The following is a 27,819-nucleotide window of genomic DNA, read 5'->3' as shown; positions in this document are numbered from 1 at the left end:
ATACAAATTCTTAACTTTCAAGTTAGTAATATTTAACTTTCAAATGAATCCTAAGTGCATTTCAGAGCCCCATGAGCAAGAGGGATAAAGTTTAATCAGCTAACTGAATTCTTTTCTCCGAATAAACTTCAGAGGATAAATACAATCTGCGAAAGGAATACAGGCAGTAAACACTCCCAGTCCCACACCCTCGCCTTCAAATGACATGCGAAGGAGAAACCGGCGGCCCAGCCCCTCCGAGTCGGCAGTCTTCCTTCTTCTAGTCCCAGAAAGTAAGTGGACATCCGAAGAAGAGGGTAGATCTGGGGCTGAACTATCCAGGGCAGAGTCGCCTTGGCATCATCGTTCCCCGACTACAACGGCCTAGTGAAGGGCCCCAAGGTTGGCGGGCGGGCCTCGCTGCGGGTGCCGTCTGGGAGCCCCCGCCCCGGGCACTCGCTGACTCTAGCTTTCTCAGGTCGGTCTTGTCCCCACGCCCCTGGCCCCCAAACCAAGTAAAGGAGCCGAAACACCGGCCCCCGAAGCCCTCGTGGAGAAAAGCCGAAGCCGTAGGGCTTCAGACCAGCCGCTCCAGATCCGGGCGGGGTGCCCTGGGGGCGGTTTCCCGGTCCTCTCTGGGGACAAACTCGGCTCGCGATCCCGAGAAGCCGGCGTTGACTTCCTCCCTCTCGGAGACCACCCAGCCGAGCGGGTACGGTAGGGACCACCCCAGAACTCACCTTCCACTCCCGGGCAGCAGTCCGTCCGTCAGTCGGTCCCGAATTCTGTCCACACAGAGCGTCTTCCGGCTCCTGCCGGAAGCAGTTCGAGCGCGGGACAGGAAGTTTGGCCGCCCCCCACGCACACACCCACTCGCTTGCCTCCCAGCCCCGCGACAGTAGCGTCGAAGAGGGGTTCCCGCGCGGGGGCCTGAAGCCTGCGCGGGCCAAGCTGGTAGCGCAGGGCTTGGCTCTGTGAGGGTAGGACCTGCAATCTCCCGCCTCCCACTCATTCCCTCTCGGCCTTTGTAGCTCCGTGGTCTGCGAAGCCCGAAAAAACGGGGTCAGGCAATTCTAGCCGTGACGTCACTGCTTCCCTGCTGCCACGGACGGGGGAGTTTTTCCTGTCAGCTGAGATCAGTACAGGTTGCAGTGGAGGCAAGCGAGAAAGAAAAGATCACTACTTAAACATTTATCAGAGTTCTTTCAGTGAAGAGGACTTCGAAACTTAAGTGCCAGAGAAGGGAACTTACAGAATAGTTCTGCATTGCATACCGGCGGGGTAAAAAATTGAGACTCAGGTGTATAACTTTTTTTTGGAATGTGGATTCCCTAGAGTCTTCGTTCCGTCAGTGCATTCGGATGTGAAGAGCTCTCGGATGTCCACAGGAGGCTAGAACCCTTGAGTTGCAGGCTGGATGCCACAACTTAGAGCCTTGTGTGTCTGACTTGACTTTTTGAGGTTAGTAATTTTTGAATACTTGCTGGATCCCCAAGGATGAAGGAGAGAGTCAGCTAAGATAGTGGTGTGCCAGTGTGCTCAGCCACGTCCAACTCTTTTGCGATCCCATGGACTGTAGCCCCACCAGGCTTCTCCAGGCAAGAACACTGGATTGGGTTGCCATTTCCTTCGCCAGGGGATCTTCCCCACCCAGGATTCAAACGAGCATCTCCTGCATTGACAACCAGTTTCTTTACCACTGAGCCACCTGGGAATAAAAGGCATTTTCTAAGAGGGCGTTTTCAAGAATAGAGAATGTTGAAGAAACCAGTAGTTTTCTACACAAAGGATGGGGATTTGAAAAGAAGCAACACCTTTCAAGGGAAGGTAATTCCTCCTTAGATAAGCCGAGTTTATCCGTCCCAGGTGCCTATGGGATTCTTGTTCAGTCGCTCAGTTCTGTCAGACTCTTTGTGACCCCATGGGCTGCAGCACACCACAGTTGTGTCTGACTCTGCAATCCCATGGACTATAGCCTGCCAGGCTCCTCTGTCCATGGAATTCTCCAGGCAGAATACTGGAGTGCGTTACCATTTCCTTCAGGGGACCTTCCTGACCCAGGGATCAAACCCAGGGTCTCTTGCATTGCAGGCAGATTCCTTACTGTCTGAACCATCAGGGAAGGGCCTACCTAGCTCAAGAGACTGGAAATAAGAATCAGATTTGGGAGTTATCAACACTTAGACAAGAGATGAAGCTTTCTCTAGAGATGAAATGGAAAAGTATATACAACAGAAAGAACTGAAGGCCACTGAGGTCAACTGGAGTGACTGATTTACAACACAGTTCGAATCTACACAAAAGTATACTAAAGTTTGTAAACTGCTGACCATAAACCAACACAACACTCAAAAAAAAAAATCCTCAATTTTACTGTATTAAAGGGTTGATTACAATGTATAAAACAAATGCTCTTATATAGATACATTAATAGGTCCTGAACATTCATGTTTACAACCATTTGTTACTTTTGCTCAGTCAGTTGTCATTTTTTGAAGCTGTACTGTTTAAATCTTTTTCATCACTTAAAACTTGAAGTGATGTCTATACCTATTTCTCTTGAAATCTTTGTAACTATTTGACAGTATGCGCCTACTAACCTAAAATAAACATAGGCTTTTATCAATATAGATTTGGGTTTTTAGGCTGTACTGTGGACTACTTGGCAAAACACAAATAGATCATCTTCTGTAGTAAGTCCCTCTATCAACCTAACCAGCCTCAGTTATTTAACTTATACTCCTTCTGACACAAAGCCTCTGTTCTCCAAAAACTGTTCCACAAGCTCTGAATTTCCCCAAACTCCTGCATACACACACACCCTGCCATTTAGCCCCTTTTCCATCAACACAATATGGAAATACCATCCCATTTATTCTTGCACCAAGCTACAATTCAAGAATTATGTAAACTATTTCCAATTGAATACATATTTGTGTCTTCTCAAGCATTCTATTTTAAACAAACATTATTAAGTTATAAAAATATTAATTTAAAAAATATTTTGTATGATCTATTAAAGTTACATTAAATCTCCAACGGTTTCTGAATATCTGATATAAATTTCATGTAATATTATTTTTAGCAAAAGAAGGAAAAATAGGTCATGTTGATATCAATCTATTATTGTAATAATCATATAGGATATAGAGTACATATATGATATTGAAGATAAAGGAGTGAATTATGTTGTGCAACTAAGAAAATATCACCTATTATCACATCTAAAGCAAAAACTATCTGTACTCTTAAGGGTTTTTTTAATATATCTTGAAATCTTTCAGCAGAACAGAAAGAAATCCATGTATTTCCTTGATGAAGATGTTTATGGAGATTACAAAGAGGTATCTCCTGAAATGCAAACTATCTGCTTTCCAATGTTACCTCCTGTCATCATGGACTGGAATGCAGCTGGAAAGAAAAAAAAAACGAAGTTATCTGACAACATAATGTCACCATCATACATGTTTGTCAATAGAACCAGGCACATATGATTAATGTGAATAATTTCTTTGATGATTTTAAGTATCAAAGGAAACTTTCATGAAAAGAAACCTAGTAAAACACTAGCAAAGTTACAGGACAAACCAACCCAATTAACATCTTAAAAATGTGTTTTTTACCCAAACTATAAATGTTTAATTGGCATCTACATCCATGTTCAATGTTACAGAATCTGAAAACTACAGCAAAATAAGTATGAGGATAAATGTTAGAAAAAACAATTTTAATAACTTAAAAAAAGAAATCTAATCATAAAGTTTTACTAAGTAAGTGAAATGAATATCTATCATGTGAGTGAATTTTATATTTCAGTTTGGTAAACACATTAACCAAATACATTAGATTTTTTTCTCAAAAAGGAAAAATTAGCAGTTTAATTTAATTCTCTTCATTTGAAATAAAAGAGATTGTTGAAATCTGTATGTTAGCCAAAAAAAGAAACCCAAATACTGAAAATCTGCTTAATGTAATCTTATGATTGATGACTTAGAATCATTCAATCTGAGAAAGTTACCTAGAGGCTAGATAACTTTCACAATTCTTACAATTTTTAATAATTATTTACAAAAACAAAGAAATATTTTACAATTTGAAATGAGAAAACAATAGCTCTTAAATACCACTAAGTTGAACTTTCATAGAGTTAAAGATATTTAAGGTTTCACAGGAAAGAAATGTGATTCAAAGAAAAAAAACAACTAAAAAGTAGAATTAAAAGAAAAAAGACAGTATTTGTGCTGAACTGATGTGTATAGTAAATATATCTACATTCATCTTACCTCCCATGTTTTCCAATCCATTTATCATAGTCTCTTTGATCTGTAAATTGAAATAAGTATATTTTATGTTGTTTAGACTTTAGTGTTTCTACTTAATGGTTTGCATTTTTGCAAAAGGCAGCAATATTATTTAGCACTTTCTGTCTAAAAATATTTTTCATTTTATATAGCTAGATCAGAAAAGTTTCCTATCAATGGATTTTTTTAAATATTAATACAATCCTATTTTCCCACTGTCTAATCTTCAGTTTGTAACATCATATGCTGTACACCCTCTTTTCAAAAAACATACACATACACCTTTGCCTATCATTTGCATGTTTCAAGAACATCCTAGGTCAGGGGTCTCTGGACCTCAGATTGATAACCGCTGATTTTCAATCAAAACCAAGAGATCTATCAGAAGGTCCAAGGAATGGCAGGTTGTAGGGTGGTGGAGAGGTACTAAGAAATGCTTAAAAGATTTTTGAGAAAGAACAACTTCTAACACATAGTAATATTCCATAAATATTTGCTAATGAATATTACAATTTAGAAAAGACAAAAACCTATTCATCTTGTCATATAATCTAATAAAAGCAAAGTTTAATAAAATTTTAGATAAAGGGAATGATGAGAAGGTTTCTCAATCAGGAGGATTATACTCCTCTGGGAGGTAAAGTTAATTTATGATATTCAGTATACTTTTCTTTTACAGAAATATTTATTTTGAAACTAATATTAAATTCAAATAATACAAAAGTATATCAAGTAGCAAGAAGAATGATATTGATAAAGAATAGAAGCAAGTTCTACCTTTAGTTTCCCTTCTTTAAACCATTGACTCAGCTGGAGAATACCAGACTCAAATTTATCCTTATAATTTAACACCAGGAATCTTTCTCTGTAGTGGGGAAGGAAAGGATAATGATCAGAGACTAGGGAGGGAGAAAGCTCATATCAAATCATTCCGGAATTCAAAAACTTGTTAATCACATAGAGTCTGGTCAAATACAGCTTTAGGTGCAATTACAAGCATATATGTATAGTGGACTTGTAATGTTTTGTCTGCTCAGGATGTACAGTCCCATGTAGTAATAACACTGTGGTTTTACTTTGTGGGTGGCATATTTTCCCCACCTTCATGTGATGAAAGCCAGGCCAGTCTGAGCCGATACATATCAGCTTTGGGACTTGATAAAACTGCAAGAAGAGAGTTGTTTTTTTTTTGCTTGGATTGCTAACCTGGTGAAATGTAAAAGCCAAGGTAACAGTCATCCTGTTGCTGCTGCAAGAGGAGAGTGGGCAGGGAGCCACGCCAACGCAGGAAAAAGCACAGCCCGGGGTAAAGAAAAACTGAGTCGGGACACCACCATGCAAACCTTTTACCCAGCCAAATCTAAGCCAGTACTAATATTGAACTTCTCAATACATGAACCAATAAATGTCCTTTGCACTTAAGCCAATATGAGTTGAATTTCTAACACTCACAAAAAAAGATCGACTGAACAGGCGCATTTTTCAAAAAGTTTTCTGCCAGGGAGCTAGTTAACCAAAACCTAAATATTGAACCACCTTAAAATGTACATTTTCAAATTTTATTTAATAGGAAGCAATTATATATGAAGAACAATATATTTCATATACATCTGTGATCTTTAAACCTGTTGAATCTGGTGATATGGGGAAAGTGTAGAACATACCTTGTGATATTTCTTTCTTTCTGGATTGCTTCTACAGCAGGGGGTAGTGGAGGAGGATAAGGCACATCTTTGTTGTACTGAGATATTTGACCACATAGGATGATGTGGCTGTTCTGATTCATCTGTTCAGAGAAAATTGATGATTATACCTTAAAATATATACCTTCCCTGTATTTAATGATCTTATTGCTGCCTCAATGAAAGCCTCCTTGATTCTAGTATTTAATCTCTTTTCTTTTTAATGGCTGCACCACACGGTCTGTGGAATCTTAGTTCCCATATCAGGGATTGAACCTGTGCCCTCGGCAGTGAAAGTGCACAGTCCTAACAACACTGTGGGTTAGGACTAAATACTATAAGGAATTCCCTATAATATTTAATCCCTTAATGCCAAGTAATTGATTTTGTTCTAAAGACTCACCCAGTATATGTATCAAAGAGTTTTAATTAGCTAGCAAATAAATCTACCCCAAAGGTTTTTCCAGTAGTCACGTATGGATGTGAAAGTTGGACTATAAAGAAAGCTGAGTGCCAAAGAATTGATACTTTTGAACTGTTGTGTTAGAGAAGACTCTTGAGAGTCCCTTGGACTGCAAGGAGATCCAACCAGTCCATCCTAAAGGAAATCAGTCCTGACTCATTTGAAAAGACCCTGATGCTGGGAAAGACTGGGGGCAGGAGGAGAAAGGGACGACAGAGGATGAGATAGTTGGATGGCATCACCAACTCAATGGACATGAGTTTGAGTAAACTCCGGGAGTTGGCGATGGACAGGGAGGCCTGGTGTGCTGCAGTCCATGGGGTCGCAAAGAGTCAGACACGACTGAGCAACTGAACTGAACTGAACTGAAAGGAATACAGAGGTAAAAAATAAGATTTTGGTAATCTGCAAAAGAATTTCATTAGTTGTCATTGTCATCATTGTTGCTACTTCCATTATTATTGGTGGAGTATTTCTTTGGGTTTAAATAATTTAACCTCAGTTGAAAATAATTTTACATATAGTAAAGGACAATGCAGTTTAAATTAACTTCAATTGAAAATAATTTTACATATAGTAAAGGACAATGCAGTGTCAATAGCTAATGTTGATAAATTATAAAGCTGTCAATTAAAATATGCAAATACCTGTAAACTATAAAACTCCTTTCCCTACCCAAAGTCAGAGGGTGATGGCTGAGAGCTGATGGTTAGAAGTGAGTTAGAGCTTAGACCTTCACTTGTATAATACAACTGTAATTTTTCACAAAAATAAAGGTGAAGTGCTCGCTTCGGCAGCACATATACTAAAAATTGGAATGATACAGAGAAGATTAGCATGGCCCCTGCACAAGGATGACACGCAAATTCGTGAAGCATTCCATATTTTTAAATCAAAACCACAATGAGGTACCATTACACGCCAGTCAGGATGGCTGCTATCCAAAAGTCTACAAGCAATAAATGCTGGAGAGGGTGTGGAGAAAAGGGAACCCTCTTACACTGTTGGTGGCAATGCAAACTAGTACAGCCACTATGGAGAACAGTGTGGAGATTCCTTAAAAAACTGGGAATAGAACTGCCATATGACCCAGCAATACCACTTCTGGGCATACACATCGAGGAAACCAGATCTGAAAGAGACACGTGCACCCCAATGTTCATCGCAGCACTGTTTATAATAGCCAGGACATGGAAGCAACCCAGATGCCCATCAGCAGACAAATGGATAAGGAAGCTGTGGTACATATACACAATGGAGTATTACTCAGCCATTAAAAAGAATTCATTTGAATCAGTTCTAATGAGATGGATGAAACTGGAGCCTATTATACAGAGTGAAGTAAGCCAGAAAGATAAAGAATATTACAGCATACTAACACATATATATGGAATTTAGAAAGATGGTAATGATAACCCTATATGCAAAACAGAAAAAGAGACACAGATGTACAGAACAGACTTTTGGACTCTGTGGGAGAAGGTGAGGGTGGGATGTTTTGAGAGAACAGAATCGAAACATGTATATTATCTATAGTGAAACAGATCACCAGCCCAGGTTGGATGCATGAGACAAGTACTCGGGCCTGGTGCACTGGGAAGACTCAGAGGGATTGGGTAGAGAGGGAGGTGGGAGGGGGATCGGGATGGGGAATACATGTAAATCCATGGCTGATTCATGTCAATGTATGACAAAACCCACTACAATATTGTAAAGTAATTAGCCTCCAACTAATAAAAATAAATGAAAAAAAAATAATAAAGGTGAAAATACAACATTGCTGGCAAAGAGCTAAAACTGATGCTCATAGTGCAAATCTGCAAACAAATGGAAACAGCTTCATCAAGCTCTTCTATATCACTTAATTAGAATACTGACCATCATGTTGTTTTTCACCATAAACCCTACAAGTTTATAAAGTTTTTTTTCTTTGTCACAATCAGGTAAAAAGACATCACATCAAATAAAATGTAGCATTTAAATTTATAACCAACAAGTCAGAAAACAACCTGACTTATCACTGTATCACTGATGTCACCGCCAACATTGTCAAAGTAAACGTCCACTCCAGCTGGGCATAATTTATGAAGTTGTTCTGCAACATTCCCCTCTTTATAATTAATTGCAGCATCGAAGCCCAATTCTGAGGTCAAAAAGAGGCACTTCTCAGGTGTTCCACAAATTCCCACGACTCTGGAACAGCCCAGCAAATGGCCAATCTAGGGGAGAAATTTTTGAAAATTAAACAACTTTCTCTTGTCACAATTTAAGCATAAAAATGTGAAAATATGAAATATAGTACAAGTACCTATATGAAAGTGTTCATCACAATTTAGGCTTTTGCAAGTCTTTTCAAGAAAGGTAATTTGAAACCAAAAGAACTGAGAACAGATAATAACAGCATTCTTAAAAACATTAAGACTGAATAAAATTAGACTTAATTTGAATGTTAAAATCTCACAATTTAAAGATGAGCTCATTAAAGGAACAGTCAAACCAAAAACATCTCTATCTTGCAATTCAATAATTTTTGGGCCTGTGAGGAACTAAAATCACTATTAAGATAAAATGTTTGTTTCTGTAGTTTCACACTTTGAAGGCTACTATTCATAAAATGGAGAAGGCAATGGCACCCCACTCCAGTACTCTTGCCCAGAAAATCCCATGGATGGAGGAGCCTGGTAGGCTGCAGTCCATGGGGTCGCTAAGAGTCGGACACGACTGAGCGATTTCACTTTCATTTTTTACTTTCATGCATTGGAGAAGGAAATGGCAACCCACTCCAGTATTCTTGCCTGGAGAATCCCAGGGACAGGGGAGCCTGGTGGGCTGCCGTCTATGGGGTCGCACAGAGTCAGACACGACTGAAGCGACTTAGCAGCAGTATTCATAAAATAATGTACTTTATAAAACTGTATCATAATGTTTACTATATCTCTGTTGCTGTTGTTTAGTAGTTACATCATGTCTGACTCTTTTGCGATCCCATGGACTGTAACTCGCCAGGCTCCTCTGCTCATGAGATTTCCTAGGCAAGAATATTGGAGTGGGTTGCCACTTCCTTCTCCAAGGGATCTTCCCAACCCATGAATTGAACCCATGTCTCTGCATCTCCTGCACTGCAGGCAGATTCTTTACCACGGAGTCACTTGGGAATATATTAACCTATCTCTAGAACCCAGTAAGTGCTTTCTTATTTGAAGATATTTTTAAAATATAAATTTATTTTTTCAATTCATGGAATTCCAGACAGGTACTCTGTGATTCTTCTCCTTCATATAGATTAGAGCAATGTTCCAGCATTTACCATGTCATTTTTGGTTAAAAGAGAATAAAATATAAAAAATCTACAACATTTTTCACATTATTAGGAAGAGAGTCTAAGCATGCAATAATATCATTTCTACCAAATATATGTAAAATAACATTACAAATTTGTTCAACTATATATTTTAAACTATATACACAAATCCAGAGATTCAGTTATAACCAGTATTTTAGAAAATGAGATAATCCTCCAAAAGCTTACCTGCCCAGCCAAGGATCCACAAGCACCAGCAGCCCCACTAACAACCATTGTCTGATTAGATCCAGCAGTTATATGACCTTTTTCCTGTACCCCAATCAAGGAAGTCAAACCAGGCATCCCTATAGCTCCAAGAAAGTATGAAAGGTGTCCATTCACAAGCTGTGGGTCTACCTAAAATAAAATATATACCTTTAAAAAAATAATATTAGGAATTTCTGTCTTAGGTCAACAAAGTAGAGACAACCTATGACTTCATGAATATGAACTCCCCAAATTCCTATGTTAAAAGACCTAACTCTTTCAGTGTGACTGTATTTGGAGATAGGGTCTTTAAGGAGGTAATTAAGGTTAAATGAGGGCATCAGGGAGGGGCCCTAATCTGATAGGACTTAGGGCCTTAGAAGAGGAAGGGCCACCAGAGATCTGTTTCTCGGCAGTTACAGAAGAAAGGCTGGATGCTGTGTGAGGATACAGGGAGAACAGGGCCATCTGAAAGTCAGGAAGAGAGACTTCACCAGAGACCAAATTTTCCAGCATCTTGACCTCAGACCTCTAGCCTCCAACTCTGTAAGAAAATAAATTTCTGCTGTAATAATAAATTTCAGTCCATTGTATTTTGTAACAACAGTTCAAGCAGTTCAAGTGGACTAATAAACAACCCAATATGAACAATAAATCAATTTTCAGTCTTTCTTGCCAGTGTCTCAAATATACCAAAAGAGAAGAAACACTTAACAGGAAAAACTACACAAAATTGGAAGGTTTAAAAATCTCTGAGCAATTTCAGAGTAAACACTTCTCTATATAAAAGTCAGCTCAAACTCTTTAACAGTTCTCGTTACTGATTCTTCAAATGTTTCATGAAAATATAAGGAAGGTATGATACAATTTCTTCTCAGTTAATTACAGAATAATAAAATAAGGTCTCTCAGCTTTTCAACATTTTACACTTATATGTTTACCAGGCCCAATCAATAGTTAATTGTACATCTCTTACATTTTTCTCTTTTCTTACCTGTTAACATTATGGGAAAATGAAAAAAAAAAATTATATAGAAAGACTCTCTACCATAAAAGTTTTATAATAATTTTAGAGATTAAAAATGTAACAAACCACCAAAAGTAATCAAGATTCACCACCTTGATTTGCAATTAAACTGCCACAAAGAAAAAAAATGGCAGTTTGTAATCAGTTTTAAATGGCTATCAGTCAAGTCTGATGTGTAGATAAAGGTAATGGCAATATTAAAGTCGACAATACACAGAAAGGTCTACAGTACACTATACAGAAATTTGGTGGTTTGGTGGTTTAGTTGCTAAGTCGTGTCCGACTCTTGTGACGCCATGGACTGTAGCTTGCCAGGCTCCTCTGGCCACGGGATTTTCCAGGCAAGAATACTGAAGTGGGTTGCCATTTCCTTCTCCAAACACAGAAATATATCCTGTAGGTAAGTTATTTATTAGTAAAGCCAGTAAAAAAAACATTGTGAGATAAGTTGTGTTTAGTAAATATCAATTTTCTGTCCTTTCTGAATTCCTCTTCCTCATTTCTAATACCTACTCCCCAAACATTTTTAAGCTCTCCCCAACTTCTCAATTTCCCACTATATCACTATGACAGGGAAAGCTAGAAACTGCCTAATGTTCCTTTTTCACTTCCTACTAAGAAATTTCTAGTTAAACGTTGTTTATTAGTACCATTGATAAATGATTGTGTAATGTTTCCCATATCACTTGTATCTTAACAGCCACTTTTAACTAACTGTAAGAATTTGTAATCACAAAAAATACTAAAATTGTATAAAGTTTTTTACAAAACCTTAATCACATTTATAACTAAATTTAATTTAAATTAATTCTAATTTAATTAAATTTTCACATTCACTGGTGAGATAGCTATTGTTTTCATTTTGCACATGAGGAAACTGAGGTTAGAGACATACTGTACTTCCTTGATGACAATTATTAGGCTGGGTTACATGAAGCTGCCAGTTTTTGTAGGTCAAAACAGACAAATACTGGTAATTTCACATGACTCAACCAAACAGTAGAAACTGAACTCAAGACTTCTGCCACAGGATGGAATTTCAAGCACAAACCAAATGGATTTCTTGAGTCAAGTGGTAATTGCTTGTTGTTGCTGTTCAGTCACTTAGATGTGTCCAACTCTGCAACCTCATGGACTGCAGCACTACAGGCTTTCCTGTCCTTCACTATCTCTGGAGTTTGCTCAGACTCATGTCCGTTGTGTCAAAGATGCCACGCAACCATCTCATCCTCTGTCGGCCCCTTCTCCTTCTGCCCTCAATCTTTCGCAGCATCAGGGTATTTTCCAATGAGTCAGCTCTTTGCATCAGGTGGACAAAACATTGCAGCTTTCTTAGGAAACTTTTCAAGCATTTAGCTATAAAGGGCATTCTGGTTCTTAGTATAAAGCATTTTTTGATGCTTATACCTCAGGTTTTATTTTATACATGTAAAATTTGAGAATTAAATATGGAAAACAACATCATTCATTGGCAATCTAAGAACTGTCATATATAGTTACAGCCAACAGTGGAAGAGGAATAAAGGCTTTTCACATTCTGACAGCTATCTAAAAAGAAAACATATGCTTTTATTTTTTCCCTGACAGCAAACAAAACTGAACACCAAATGCACAAAGAAGGAATAACAAGAGAGAAAAATCAGATACTTTATATTGTACATCACCTTTTCAAGGATATTTCCATCCAGAATAACCTTGGTTTGCCAGGGCCAATAGAAGGAAGTCACAAAATCGCCTTTCGTAAAATTTGTGTGTTTGCTTTCTTCTATAATCCCAACACCTCCACCATCAACCACCTGAGACAGCTGCCAAGGTGTTATATAGTCACTGCCAGTGTCTTCATTCATTCTACAACGCTAAAAAAAGAAACAAAGATTGGGATACTTCTGTCTGATAATACTGAACCAGTTTACTTATTTACCCAGTGATTAAAAGGAAGTATATAATTCAGTAATATTAAGTTATTTTTTATCCTTAAAAAAACAAGAAGTTGGCGTGCTGCGATTCATGGGGTCGCAAAAGAGTCTGATATGACTGAGCAGCTGAACTGACTGAAAGCTGTTTTGGCAATAAACTGATCATATATAGTGTCAAAAAAAAAACAAACCAGAAGTGAAATTTTAAAAGAATTTAATGAACCTAGAGCCCATTATATAGAATCAAATAAATAAGAAAGACAAATTTCATATATTAATGCATATATATATGGAATCTAGAAAGATGGTACTGATGATCCTATTTAGGGGGCAGCAAAGGAGACACAGATGTAAAGAACAGACTTACAGTCACAGTGCGGGAGGGAGAGAGTGGAATGACTTGAGAGAGTAGTACTGAAACATATATATTATGATATGTAAAATAGATAGCTAATGGGAATTTTCTGTAAGATGCAGGGAACCCAAAGTCAGTGGTATGTGATAACCTGGAGGGATGGGATGAGGAGGGAGGTGGGAAGGAGGTTTAAGAAGGAGGGGACCTATGGCTGATTCATGTTGATGTATGGCAGAAGTCATCACAATATTGCAAAGCAATTATCTTCCAATTAAAAATAAAATAAAATTTTAAAAATAAAGTAAAAAAGAATTTAAGGAGCTTTTCTGGTGGCTCAGTGGTAAAGAATCTGCCTGCCAATGTAAGAGACAAGGGTTCGATCGTTGGTCCAGGAAGATTCCACATGCCATGCAGCAACCAAGCCTGTGTGCCACAATTATTGAGCCTGTGCTCTAGCACCCAGGAACAGCAACTATTGAGCCCACTTACCACCGCTGCTGAAGCCTTCCGCACCCTAGAGTCCGTGCTCCACTACATGAGAAGCCTGTGCACTGCAACACAGTAGACCAACACCCTGCCACCCCACACCACAACCCCGCTCTAACCCTGCAACCAGAGAAAGCCTTTGTGCAGCAACAAAGAGCCAGCACAGCCCAAACTGAAAAATAAATAAATGATCTTTTAAAGTATTTGGGAGGATATGTGTAGCTTCTATGTAAATTCTATGCCCTTAAAAAAAAAAGAATTTACATTCTAAAATTAGATTGTGGTGAACAGACAACTTTGTGAATGAACTAAAAACTACTGAATTATACATTTTAAATGTGTGAACTGTATGACATGTGGATTGTGTATGTGTGTGTGTGTTAGTCGCTCAGTAGTGTCCAACTCTTTGTGACCCCATGGACTAAATCCTGCCAGGCTCCTCTGTCCATGGCGATTCTCCAGTCAAGAATACTGGAGTGCGTTGGCCTTGCCTACTCAAAGGGATCTTCCTGACCCAGGGATCGAACCCATGTCTTTTATGTCTCCTGCATTGGTAGGCGAGTTCTTTACCACTAGCACCACCTGGGAAGCCCCTCTTAAATAATTAAAGAAATTTATGTTCTATATGCTAGCATAATACAAGATTCTGTGTCACTGGTTTCAATGGGTTGTAGCAAATTAGGTACACTGACATGTTGCTGATAATATTATAAAACATCCATTTTTCATAGAAAACAGACTTGCAACATATAGACCATAATACTACCATTTCTTCAGTTGAGCAATACTGCTTCCACAATGGAAATAACCCAAAAGAGAAATGAAACAATTTTTATACAGCTGTTCATCAAACTTCAGACCAAGTACTACATCATTCCCCCTAACTTCAGATGGACATTCTCTTTATTCAAAGACAAAGTGTCACCACAGTACCACACCCTTCCATAGAACTAGGGCTAAAGACTTCTCTGGGAGGCAATCAAGGCTTTCTTCCTCTCTGTGGCTCATTCTTGCCTCTCTTACTAAGGCCAAGATGTACAAGCCTACCGTGTGGTCCAGGAGATGAAAGAGGTGGAAGGCTGCTCCATCAAGGGGCCCTACATGGTCTGATTCAGTTCACCAGGGTAAAATACCACATGGCATATTGATGCCAAAGCTCCAGTGGGAATATACTACACTTCTGCTTATGTGCCCTTCCCATATATCCTTTTAATTTTTTTAAGATTTAAAAAGAAACTATTTACTTATTTTTGGCTATGCTGGGTCTTCACTGCTGCACAGATGCTTTCTCCAGTTGCAGAGAGTAGGGGCTACTCTTTAGTTGCAGTGTATGGGCTTCTCATTGTGGTGGCGTCTCCTGTTGTGGAGCATGGGTTCTAGGACATGTGGGCTCCGTAGTTGTGGCACATGGGCTTTAGTTACCCCAAGTATGTGGAATCTTCCCAGACCAGGGATGAAAGTCACCTGCATTGGCGGCAGACTCTCAACCACTAGACTACCAGGAAAGTCCCCATATATTCTTCAAAGCAAGTGCAGCAGCCATTGGATTCTGGCCATACCAAGTACCTGATTCTTAAGGCTAATCGAAAAAGTGGGAAGGAGTAATTCCCCATAGGTAAGTGAATGATGTCAATAAGATAAAATGTTATACAACCAGCAAGATAATATTTGGACTAATTTCTCATATGAGGATATGAATATAAAATCACAAATATGAAATCAAAATAGTATATACATATTAAATATAACCATGTAAAATATAGTACACACATAGTGATTAAAATCAGTCATAAATTTGAATGATATAAAATTTCAATAACTTAATGCTCAGTAGATTCCTTTTTTCCCTTTAAAGATATTTATGTCTCTTTTTTTAAAGAATACTTTTTAAAAAATATTTATTTGGCTGTACCAGGTCTTAGTTGTGGCATGTAGGATCTAGTTCCCTGACCAGGGACTGAACCAGAGCTCCCCGAAGAAAGCCTCAGAGTCTGAGCCACTGGACCACCAGGGAAGCCCCACTTATGTTTCTTTTTTTTTTAAGAACAGTGTCTAGTGAAAGCAACCAAAGTAATTTTCTTCCTTCTTTTAATTCATATTTAATAAGCCCTTATGCTAGTCACTGGAGATACCGGGATAAATAAGACCTCTGTCTTAATAAGTTTTTATTAGGGAAGATAATAACATCTGATAACTAAATAAATAATTATTAATTAAAACTGGGATACATGCTGAAGGTCAAGGTATTTTTGAGAAAATCTAATAGAGAGGAATAGTCTGAGGGTTAAGGGTGATTTGCCAAAGTAAATCTCTTTAAAGCACAAAGCAGGCTTCTAGGGAATAAGAGGAGTTGGTCAGAAAAAGCGAAAGGAAGTTTTTAGATATGGAGGCTTGTTTTAATGTGTTCCCGTAATTTTGGTTTTTTAAATTATTATTTATCTATTTACGTCCGTGTTGGGTCTTCATTGCTGCATGCTGGCTTTTTCCAGTTGCGGTGGCTTCTCTTCCTGCAGAGCTCAAGCTCTAGAGCATGGGCTCAGTAGTTGTGGCACATGGGCTTAGCTGCCCTGAGGCATGCGGGATCTTCCTGGACCAGGGATCAAACCTATGTCCCCTGCACTGGCAGGCAGAGCCACCAGGGAAGTTCCCAGAATGCCATTTTAGTCAGTTATTGTAATATGAGAGACATAGATACCACTGCCTTGAAAGAAGAATTTATTTGACAAAACCCACTGAAAAATAAAAAAGAAAAAAAAATAAAAAAAGAAAAAAGAATTTATTATAACACCCTAGAGAAAAGGCATATCCTATCACACAGGGTCACATGGGGAAGCACCAGAGTCTGGAGGCAAAAGCAGGAAGAGGACAGCATGGTCCGCTCTTTACTGTGGCTTCCAGGAAGAGCAAGTAAGCAGGTAAGCAGGTAAGGGCAGGGCAGGCAAGCTTGAGGACATTAGAACTGGACAGACTGAAAACTTCAGTGGGCTCTGGCTCATAGATGTGTTCCTAGTCGTCTGGAACCTAGCCCTTGGGTGATTTAGGGCGAGGTGTGAGAAGTTAGATGAAGGAGGTGGCTGGAAATATGGGCTTTAAATTGATTGGTTTACATATGAAAGGTGTGTCCCACGAAAATTGTTTATTATCTCTAAAAATCAGCTAGCACTGAGAGGGGCAGTCTCTCCAGGATTAGCAAGGACCCTAAGAGGTCAAAGCATCATAAAATACAGAAAATGATTTTATGATAAATCATAAAATACAGAAAGACATGATTAATACAAGGTCTAAGCCGAAAGGCGCATTGGTGTGTTACACAAGAATGAAGTCCAGCGAGGTGAGGGTCAAAGGGTACAGAGAGGCTGGGCAGGCAAACAGGGGCCACAGTCTTAGACTATGTCCAGAAAGTTAATCTTTATCCATTACTAAAACCATTACTTAAACCATTATCTTATAAGTTAAGTAACTTATAATCTTATAAATCTTATAAACCATTATAAGTTAAGTAACTTATCCAATAATGGAAGTGTTAAACCATTTTAAGCTAGTTGACATGAATAGTTGCTATTACAAAACATTATTACAAAAACATTACTCTGGCTGCAGTGTGAAAGATGGTGTAAGAGGTCAAAGAGCCTATGCAAATATACCCCAACAGGAGAGAAACAATGGTGATTTAGACTAGGTAGATATCTTTCGAGTTTACTGAGAAGTGGACTGAACTGAGAAGGATTTATTAGGGGGGACCACAGGACCTGAGAAGGGGACGACAGAGAATGAGATGGTTGGATGGCTTCACCAACTAGATTGACAAGAATTTGAGCAAGCTCTGGGAGTTAGTGATGGACAGGGAAGCCTGGAGAGTTGCAGTCCATGGGGTCACAAAGAGTCAGACACGACTGAGCGACTGAAATGAACTGAACTGAACTGAACAGGACCTGATGACTGAGAGACAGACGCAGAGAATGAAAAGACAAACTTCTAAAGAAGGATTCAGTGCTTTCTAGCATGAAATGAGTAGATGGAGGAGCTATTTACTTCTCTGGAGGAAAAAGAGGTTTTGTTTGTTTGCTTGCTGTTTTGAGGTTGGGGTGTTTAGAAGTAAAAATCATTAATTCATGTCATAATCCTTGTTGTTTCATCATTTCCCCACCTCTAAAATCTTTGGGTCATAAATTTCTCTCATTGTAAGAGTCTCAAAGGGAATTCTGCTGAATGGGAAGTTTGTTCCAGCTCAAACAACTCTGTGAAGAACACTTCCTTTTTGTTTTTCAACTACAGCTGACTCTTGAACAACACAAGAGGTTAAGGACACCCTAGGTCAAAAATCCATGTAAATCCATTTATAACTTATAATCAGCCCTCTCTAGTTGTGGTTCTGCATCCCTGATTCACATTGTGTAGTACTACAGTACATATTTAGTGAAAAAAAATCCCCACATGAGTAGACCCCTGCAGCTCAAATCTGTGTTGTTCAACGATCAACTGTACTTCTATCTGCTCTGTTTGATTTTTAAAATACTTCTTAAAAAAAAAAAGACAAAAAACCCAAACACTTCTAACTTGGAACCCGGGCTTTATTTTGGTAAATTTTATTTTATTCTCTTAATTTACTTTGTATTTATTATCCTGGGCTTAAGTGATATTCTTTACACTGTGTTCACTAGGCATGTATAATACTTAGATGCTCTGAGCTAGGTGTTTGTACACTGAAGTATAAAAAAGTCTTAATAAATCTGAACCAGTCATCATCAGGAATTAACTCTGAATACTAGATATTGCACTGTCATTTTCCTTATGAATTTGTGATAATTATTCTCCTTAAGTGATCCACTCTGCACCATCTAGAGTGACAAGGCCCATAGCGTGCCTGAGCTTGCCTTGGCTGAAAGAGGGCACATCTTTAGGTCCGTGGGAAATGAGTGACCTACTTCACTCCTCTGTTTCAACTTGAAAATTTGTCTGTTTAGAATGTGTTAGACCAATAATCACCTCATTTCCCTAGCCCATAAAGAAAAACTTCTTGCTGCCCCTGGGAAGAATTCTGAATGAAGTCATCAAGATGCAGTCTACTGTAAGCATAAGCAAGTGTGACAGGTCTAAAACTGGAAGATAAAGCCTGAGCTACAGTCATGGATCCAAAGGAAGAGGAACCTTCCGGAGGCTCCAACTGTTCTGGCAGAAGGTGATACTGCCAGTTGGGTCCCCATTGTGTGCAGCCTGAGAAGAGATAAGCCAGGGTTCTATTTATCTTCTACAAGGGCACTCTAGAAGCCAAAATGAGGAAGCAAACATATGCATAGAAACTGTAAGGTTCTTTGCCCAACTTCTACTTTTCACAAATCAATGTATAGGAGCTTTCTACATAGCAGACATTATTATCTTTTTGTTGTTATTTTTACTGCAAGTTTCCCATTTAACTTTTGATTTTGTATGTATTGTTTTATTGTGTTTAAATACGGTATTTTTTTAAGTCACATTTATCAATCATGTTCTTTCATATTATCTGGATTTGCTGTCATTTTAGGAAGTCTCTCATTTTCCAACATTATTCAATGGTTCAGCCATATTTTTCCTAAAATTCTTCATGGTTTCTTTTATTCCTTTCACTTTTCATTATCTGTTGGAATTTATTGTGATGCAGGAGTTGAGCTAAGGACGTAATCTTTTCCCCCAATTCAGTCAACTGATCTAACACAGTTTAAAGAATAAGCAATTATGTTCTCTTTTTATTTTAATAAATACTCACAGGCACTACTTTGTACCAAAAAACTAGCACAAAGAAGAGCAGAAATTAATGATACAGGCAATAAAAAAACAGAAAACTACAAAACCACAAGTTGGTCCTTTGAAAAGACTAACAAAATTGACAAAGCTTTAGCTAGACTTGACGAAGAAAAAAATAAACAAGACTTCAATTATTAAAATCAGGAAATGAAAGAAAGGACACTACTACCACTTACCTTTAAGAAATAAGGAAGGATTATAAGGCAATCCTAAGAAAAACTATATGCCAATAAATTGCACAACTTAGATGAAATGGACAAATTCTCAGAAAGACACAAACTACTAAAGCTGACTCAACAAGACAGAAAATACTACCAACCTACAACAAATAAAGACATTGAATTAGTAACTTTCAAACTTTCCAAAAAGAAAAGCCCAGGCCAGATGCTTTCATTGGAAATTCTACCAATCTTTTAAAGAAAAATTAATACCTAGTCTTCACAAACTCTTCCGAAAACAGAAGAGGGAACACCTTCCAACTCATTCTATGAGGCCATATTACCAAAACCAGGCAAACACAAAAGAAAACAATGAATATGGTCTTATGAGCTTATGGATGCAAAAAGCCTCAACAAAACAATAGTGAAATAAATCTAGCAACATATCAAAGGAAAGGAACTACACAGCAGGACCGAGTGGGATTTTTTTCCCCAAGAATGCAGGATTGGTTTAACATCTGAAAGTCAATTAATATAATAAATCATATCAATGAATTAAAAGACAAAAACCACACAATCATTTCAATAGAAGCAGAAAAAGCATATGACAAAATCCAAATCCCCCTTTTGGGGGAGGAGTTAATTGGGATTTTATTGTTTAAAGAGCATAGAGTTTCTGTTTAAGATGATGAGAAAGTCCTGGAAACAGAAAGTGCCAATGGCTGTACAATACTGTGAATGCCCTTAAATATACACTTAAAAATAGTTAGAATAGCATCCTTTACATTTACATGCATGTCACCACAATAAAAATTATCCAATGTCCCTTGATGATAAAAACAATTAAAAAAAACAGGAATAGAAGGAAATCTCCTCAGCCTAGATAAAGGGCATCTAGAAAAATCCCATAGCTAACAACAAGCTTACTGGTGAAAGACTAAATGTTTCCCCCTTAAGATCAGGATCAAGCAAGGATGTCCACTCTTGCCACTTATAACACTATATTCAAGGTTCTAAGTCAGGGTAATAGGCAAGAAAATGAAACAAAAAGGATCCACTAGGAAAGCAAGAAGTAAAACTATCCATGTTTATAAAGCCTAAGTTCATGTGCATCCAAGTACTGCATTTCAGACTCTTTTGTTGACCATGATGGCTACTCCATTTCTTCTAAGGGATTCCTGCCCACAGTAGTAGATATAATGGTCATCTGAGTTAAGTTCACCCATTCCAGTCCATTTTAGTTCACTGATTCCTAGAATGTCAACGTTCACTCTTGCCATCTCCTGTTTGACCACTTCCAATTTGCCTTGATTCATGGACCTAACATTCCAGGTTCCTATGCAACATTGCTCTTTACAGCATCAGAGCTTGCTTCTATCACCAGTCACATCCACAACTGGGTATTGTTTTTGCTTTAGTTCCATCCCTTCCTTCTTTCTGGAGTTATTTCTCCACTGATCTCCAGTAGCATATTGGGCACCCACCGACCTGGGGAGTTCCTCTTTCAGTATCCTATCATTTTGCCTTTTCATACTGCTCATGGGGTTCTCAAGGCAAGCATACTGAAGTGGTTTGCCATTCCCTTCTCCAGTGGACCACATCCTGTCAGACCTCTCCACCATGGCCCGTCCGTCTTGGGTGGCCCTGGGTGTTCACTGGAAGGACTGATGCTGAAGCTGAAACTCCAATACTTTGACCATCTCATTTGAAGAGTGGACTCATTGGAAAAGACCCTGATGCTGGGAGGGATTGGGGGCAGGAGGAGAAGGGGACGACAGAGGATGAGATGGCTGGATGGCATCACTGACTCGATGGACATGAGTTTGGGTAAATTCTGGGAGTTGGTGATAGACAGGGAAGCCTGGCGTGCTGCGATTCATGGGGTCGCAAAAAGTCGGACACGACTGAGCGACTGAACTGAACTGAGGTTCATGTGCCTGATGGCTTCTCAGCTGTAGACCTTGGCAACATATAACTTCTTTTCAATAAACCTCCTTTATCTAGAAGTAGCATCAGTGAGTTTGTTCCTTTCAAAAGACACCTACTAGAATAAAGAATTTGTACAGAGTCTGAGAGGATTTCCCATCTTAATTTACTATCTCAACTTTTACTTAGTACTAGGAAGTGATCTGGACTTTTGAAAGACACTGACTAATCACATGCGCTACTATTATGAAAACATTCCTTCTGTAACATTCCTTAAAAACACCAGTGAATAAACACAAAGGTAATTTGTAATTTACAGGTATCAAGATATATTGCTCAAATATTTATTAATCATGAGGATTATACAATAAAATTCAGATAGATGTAGGACCTCCTTGGTGGTCCAGTGACTAAGACTCTGTGGTCCCAATGTGGGGAACCTGGGTTTGATCCCTGGTCAGGGAATCAAGATACTGCATGCTGCAGCTAAGATCCAGCTCAGTCAAGATAAATAAATAAATATTTTTAAAATAAAAATAATAAATAAGTTTTAAAAATAAAATAAACTTCAGATGCAACATGAAAAAATATGGATATAAAATTATTTTCACAAGATCACAAAACCCTGACTCTTACCATGTAAGGATCCACGGAAAGATAAAGAGTTCTGACTTGTACTTGTCCCTCATTGACACAATCTGGTAAGTTTACTTCTTCTACTCGGAAATTTTCTGCCACTGGATGACCATTTTTTCCTAAAATATTAGACAAAGATATAAAATCAAAAAGGCATTTTCCCATAGAGTTATTTATTATTCTTTACATGGTCACTCTAGGACTTACAGCACTCCCTAAATACACACGTGAATAAATCTATTGCTTTGAAATTTTTCTGTAGCTCAGCATAAATTCTTCAGTTTCAACTGCTCTTGGCTTTCTCCAAGAAGTTCCTTTGGCATGTTGCTATCAATGTCAAAATCTTTTTTAAGGTAAGTCACCTCATCTGTTACAAAATTATAAAAGGATTTCAAAAAGCAAAAAAGCACAGCCAGTTTTTTTTTAACTAGGAAAATTAAAATTTACAAGGTAGCAGAAACACCGCATTAGCCAAAGTAAACTGGTAAACTATCCTTCCTCATTTTAAGATGACAACAGAAATGTAAATGAATATAATCAAAACTTCCTATTCATTTTTTCAAATTTATTTATTTTTAATTGAAGGATAATTGCTTTATAGCATTGTTTTGGTTTCTTTTTTTTTGTTCTGTTTTGGTTTCTATCAAACATCAACATGAAAAACTTCCTGTTCATTGAATCATCAAATTTCTAAAGCAAAAACAGAATGCAGACATTTTATTTTATTTATTTATTTATTTTTTTTAATGCAGATATTTTAATCGAATTGCTCTCTAAAACTGAGAAAAGATAAGTGTCTTCCCCAGGTCACATGCTAGGTAAACACCAAAACCAAGGGCGCACAGGCCCAAACCTCTCAGGTTACTTTCACACCTAAGCTTCTGTGGTTCAGGTTAAATGTCGGGTATCTGACTTATGATGACAGGTCAGTGACTTTCACATAAAACAGAAAAGCACATCTTAAGAATCAATATTACACATTATAAACAAAAAACAAAAGCCAAATATATTTGTAATACAATCTTCTAAATATTGTAATAACTTTAAAATACCTTATTTCTTCAACAAGTGGCCTTGATAATTATTTAAAAAATGATAATATTGTTTAAAGAATTTCCTTTAAGATCTCAACTAGTGTTAATATCTTCCTTCCTTCACTTACCACGTCGACATTATATTACTACTTTTTGTTACTCCATTTGCATTAATAATTATTAAAGACCACAGCTGTTCAGACAAATACATCACAGACATCACAGACAAATACATACCAGGTCTGGAATTCAATACCACTCTTTGTACAATCATCACCTTGTTTGCACAGCGGTCTCACAAGACTTCTGTATAAAATAACTCCTATAAACAGAAACATTTTAAATCACAAGAAAGTAATGATATATTCAACAATTTAAAAGCTAAAAAAAAAAAGTACACTTGTGTTTCTGAACGAGGAAAGGAAAAATCATATTTAGGATCCAAAAAAGATTATAGTTTCCTGTCAGAGTTTGCCTCCTAAAGCAAGTATGTGAAAAAGACTAAATCTAATTAGAATATTTGGCTAACAGGAACAAATTTACTGAAGATTGAATAGAACAAAATGTTTTAGCCTCATAATTCAAGCACACTCATCTTCATGTCATCATGATTAAGGCTCCTACTGTGGTTTGATTAAAAGAAAACAATATGATATATTCCTCTAGAGTTAACCAGTTAATCTACTGCTTAACTGCGATGTAACCACATTTTCAAAAACTCTTTTATTTATCAAAACGGAAATTTCTTAATAGTTTTGCTGATTATAAAAGTAACATATCAAAAGCATTTTAAAATCCTCACCTTCTAAGAAGTTATGTAACGCAGGATGGCTAAGTAAATGAAAAAAGATCAATTTATTCTGGGTTTACAATTTGAGCTAATGAAAGAAGTAAAATGAAGTTCCAGTGCTGGCACTATCTGACTTGGACCTTCTTACTTTATCCATCACTAAAAATGAAAACAGACTGTTAATGTTACTCTGTGTACCAAGGACTGTTATGCTATGAAATATACATATATACATGCACGTACATATTCATATAGTATTTAATATATTTAATTTAATGATTCTATTAGGTGTTTTTATTATTATCCCCAATTTATATATGAGGAAAATGAGTCTTAAAGGGTTTAAGCACTTTTCTAAGGTGGTGCTGTATGCACTCTGTTTCATCACAGCAGGAACTCTATAATCTCTTATAGAGCTAAATATATTTTTAAAAGAAAATCTTCTGTTGAATCACCTTGTGTATAAATTACGCAGGGGTTAAAAAACAAAGTTTTCCAAACTGACGCCGGATCCAAAGAAAACTGACCTTAAGTGGTGTTTAACAACGCCATGATAGCTAAATTTTCAACCAAAGGAGTCTTTTCAAATGAGGTTTCATATCTGTCACCCTTTTCTCTAATTACTTTCAATGTATGCTTTATTTCTTCAAATGATGCACATGGTAGCCGTGTCCAAACACTCCTTATCAGCATGAAAAGTAAACTACTAGTCTTTCCCTCTGTATTAAATTAGAACGTTTTCAAGTGCCAAACACTACAATTAACTAATGTAGGATAATCGTGCAGTATCTCTCAATAGCACAACAAACAACACATTTATTTTTAAGGTTTTTAACACTTTATTTATTACTAATTTATTATAGGAACTACTTCCCAAAAACATTAACCACAGCTGGATTGAGAGTATTCGGGAAATGTGGCAATGTTGTTATACTTATATAAGTCTACTGGGGACCCAAAGGGATTAGACTTCGTGGAATTTGAAACAAAAGAACAGGCTGCAAAAGCTATTGAGGTAGGTCCACAACCTTTAGTCAAAGCAGGAAAGAGGAAAAGAAGTGGCTCTGAAGATGCAGACTGCCTCACTCCCAAAACGAAAGCTAAGAAAGTGTCTCAGAAACACAGCGTTAAAAAAGAAGCTCCAGAAGTTCGTAAAGAAAACAAAGGTATTTCTGACTTTATGTTTATGGTTAGATAAGGAAGGTTTTCTTCTTAACTCATGTCTTTATTTCTTTTTAATTTAGAATTAGAAGTCTCTACGGAAGAGGAAAAGGATACTGGAGATATAAAAGACGGATCCCTACTGAAAGCAAAAAGAAAGCATAAGAAAAAACATAAAGAGAGGCATAAGATGGGAGAAGAGGTTATTCCATTACAAGTGCTATCAAAGTAAGTCACGGGTGCAAATTACATTGTTGGCAACTGACACACTCCACAAACAACACATTTAAAACAAAAAGATATTTAGTTCCAAAATTAAAATCTAAAATATGATACACCAGCTCTAGATCTGAAAGAAGGGTGGTGGTGGTGTTAAATTCACCCCAAATGGGAGGAGAAAAATGGAAGTCCTTATTGACTGACATCAAGCAGACCATATTCGCCAGATATAACATAAAGTAGGTTCTTAATTGGTGGTAAGCAATATTCCCTGGTGGCTCAGGCCATAAAGAATCCACCTGCAATGCAAGAGACCTGGGTTCAATCCTGGCATTGGGAAGATCCCCTGGAGAAGGATATGGCAACCCACTCCAGTATTCTTGCCTGGGGAATCTACATGGACAGAGGAGCCTGGTGGGTTACAGTCCACGGGGTCACAAAGAGTCGGACACGACTGAGCGACTAAGCACAGCACAGCACAATATTCCAAAATAATACAAGATCAATTATCAACTGAAAAATTCTAGCACCCCTTAAAAAGAGAGTGTTATCTGAATGCCTATCTTGCAGCCTAATATAAGGGGAAGGGCACTGAACTAGGAAGAGCAGACTACATGTCCTTCTTCTGATCACCTAGAATTTGGGGAAAGTTCCTTCTCTCAGCCTGTTTCCTGAATGTTCTTAAGTGCCAGGACTAAGGACTTAACAGCCACTGGCTCCTTTAACCCGCCACCCAAGGACCCTCTGAGGACAGTACTGTTACTGTTTCCATTTTATAGAGGAGGAAAAAGAGGCACAGAGGTTAAATAACTTGTCCATGATCACACAACTGATAATGAAGACACTATGTGGGCTAAGTCGCTTCAGTCCTGTCCCACTGTTTGCAACGCTATAGACTGCAGCCGGTTAGACTCGTCTGTCCAAGGGATTCTCCAGACAAGAATACTGGAATGGGTTGCCATACCCTCCGCCATGTATTTTAAGAGGAAATCCAGGAATTCAGGGATTCCAGACCCAGGGATCAAACCGGAGTCTCTTATGTCTCATGCATTGGCAGGCGGGTTCTTTACCACCAGCGCCACCGGGGAAACCCAACGAAGACACTAGTGTGTCAGTCTCTCTCCTGTCCAACTCTTTGCAACCCCATAGACTGCGGCCCAACAGGCTGCAAACACAACACACACCACTGCCATAACAGGAGCTTCCTAACACCTTAAAAAAAAAAAAAGGTTCACTATCATGATCTAGCTCAATTATTCCACCACAAATGGCTATTGCCCAGGGTATTATTACCAAAGGTGTAAATCTCTGGGATTTCCTCCACTTTCTGAGATGACGGCTCTCCTCTCCTTTGATATTTCTGGTTTCCTTCTTCCTTTCCCCAAGTCTAGTACGTGGGGATTCCTGATTGGATCTTTGTTTTCTCACCTTCCTCTAGGACTCCCACCACCAACCACTCACTCCTATGTAAATTACTAAAAAAAAAATCTTCAGCCCAGAATTTCAAACTGATTTCCCAGAATATTAGCACCACAAAGGCAAGGGACTCATGCCTGTTTAGTTCAGTGATTTATGTTCACCCTCTATGCCTGGCACATAGTAGGTGCCCATTAGTGTTAGTCGCTCAGTTGTATCCCGAGTCTTTGCGACCCTATGGACTGTAGCCCACCAGGTTCTCCGTCCGTGGGAGTTGTCCAGGCAAGAATACCGGAGTGGGTTGCCATTTCCTTCTGCAGAGGCTCTTCCCAACCCAGGGATCAAACCCAGGTCTCCTGCCTTGTGGGCGCTTTCTTTACTGACTGAGCCAGCAGGGAAGCCCAGGTGCCCATTAAATATCTGCTAAATGAACGTCCCAAGGGCACCTTAGACACGTCTCTGGCCAAACTTGAGGTGGCTTTTGTTGTTCAGTCGCTCAGTCGTGTCCGACTCTGCGACCCCATGGACTGCAGCACACCAGCAGCTTACTACCAACAATTCTTTTTAAAAAGAAAAAAAAAAAAAAAGCCCTGCTTCTCCTCAAGCATTCCCTATCCCAGTGACCTAGGCAATGATGCCAGGGTCTCGCCAGCCCCGGGAGGAAGCCGGGACGTTCTCCCGGAGAGGAAGGTGCCCGCCCCTGTTCTCCTTGATCCTCCTCCCCCAGAAGGCCCGACCCACACGCGGGAACCCCACCCTTAACAGCCCCGGCCGGCAGCCCCTAGCGCCTCACTCACCGCTGACGAGCTCGGGAGGAAGTCTCGCGCGCTTTGCGGAAATCTGCACGGGTCTAGCCGGGCGACCTCTGCCCTCCGGCCGCAGTACGCAGGCGCACAACTAGACCTCGGCTCTTCACCTCTGTCCCTGCCCAGGGGCGGG

At 38.6% G+C, this 27,819-nt stretch overlaps 2 protein-coding genes, 1 long non-coding RNA gene and 1 other non-coding gene across 10 annotated transcripts in view; 2 read left to right on the top strand and 2 right to left on the bottom strand.

The window, feature by feature from the left end:
• The window catches only part of ZNF410 (zinc finger protein 410), a 41,687-nt gene extending 40,350 nt beyond the window's left edge, over window positions 1-1,337 (bottom strand). For all 5 annotated transcript variants that reach the window (XM_065941263.1, XM_065941262.1, XM_065941264.1 and 2 more), the window contains exon 1: window positions 720-1,337. The gene's annotated coding sequence lies outside the window, so the exon portion shown is untranslated. The remainder of the gene's footprint in view (window positions 1-719) is intronic.
• LOC136172141 (uncharacterized) lies at window positions 132-2,530 on the top strand. Its single transcript, XR_010663961.1, has 2 exons — window positions 132-272; window positions 1,315-2,530. It is a non-coding gene; the product is annotated as an uncharacterized lncRNA (long non-coding RNA).
• PTGR2 (prostaglandin reductase 2) lies at window positions 2,328-27,819 on the bottom strand. Of its 3 annotated transcripts, none has more exons than XM_065941266.1 (10): window positions 27,678-27,818; window positions 23,532-23,616; window positions 22,261-22,379; window positions 12,667-12,858; window positions 9,955-10,125; window positions 8,435-8,644; window positions 5,945-6,066; window positions 5,058-5,145; window positions 4,263-4,302; window positions 2,328-3,390 (listed from the first exon to the last, which is right to left on the bottom strand). In XM_065941266.1, exons 2-10 carry the CDS (start codon window positions 23,566-23,568, stop codon window positions 3,314-3,316), a joined length of 1,056 nt encoding a protein of 351 aa, XP_065797338.1. In that variant the 5' UTR covers window positions 23,569-23,616; window positions 27,678-27,818; the 3' UTR covers window positions 2,328-3,313. The 3 variants fall into 3 exon arrangements, with proteins under 3 accessions (XP_065797338.1, XP_065797340.1, XP_065797341.1); XM_065941268.1 differs by lacking the exon at window positions 27,678-27,818 and adding an exon at window positions 26,758-26,822; XM_065941269.1 differs by lacking the exon at window positions 5,058-5,145 and having other exon boundaries at window positions 27,678-27,819.
• LOC136172700 (U6 spliceosomal RNA) lies at window positions 7,207-7,314 on the top strand. Its single transcript, XR_010664054.1, has one exon. It is a non-coding gene; the product is annotated as a U6 spliceosomal RNA (small nuclear RNA).

Source organism: Muntiacus reevesi, chromosome 7, assembly GCF_963930625.1.
Source record: "Muntiacus reevesi chromosome 7, mMunRee1.1, whole genome shotgun sequence".
Lineage (NCBI taxonomy): Eukaryota > Metazoa > Chordata > Mammalia > Artiodactyla > Cervidae > Muntiacus > Muntiacus reevesi.
Note: the sequence above shows the minus strand (reverse complement) of the source record. Positions and strands in the feature narration are given on the sequence as shown.

Coding starts and splice junctions, on each gene's coding strand:
- PTGR2 (XM_065941266.1), bottom strand. CDS start 23,568: ATGATTGTACAAAGAGTGGTATTGAATTCCAGACCTG. Junction 8,645..9,954: donor GTGGATCCTTGGCTGGGCAG/GTAAGCTTTTGG, acceptor TTTCTCCCCTAG/ATTGGCCATTTGCTGGGCTG. Junction 3,391..4,262: donor TGGATTGGAAAACATGGGAG/GTAAGATGAATG, acceptor TTTTCTTTCCAG/CTGCATTCCAGTCCATGATG.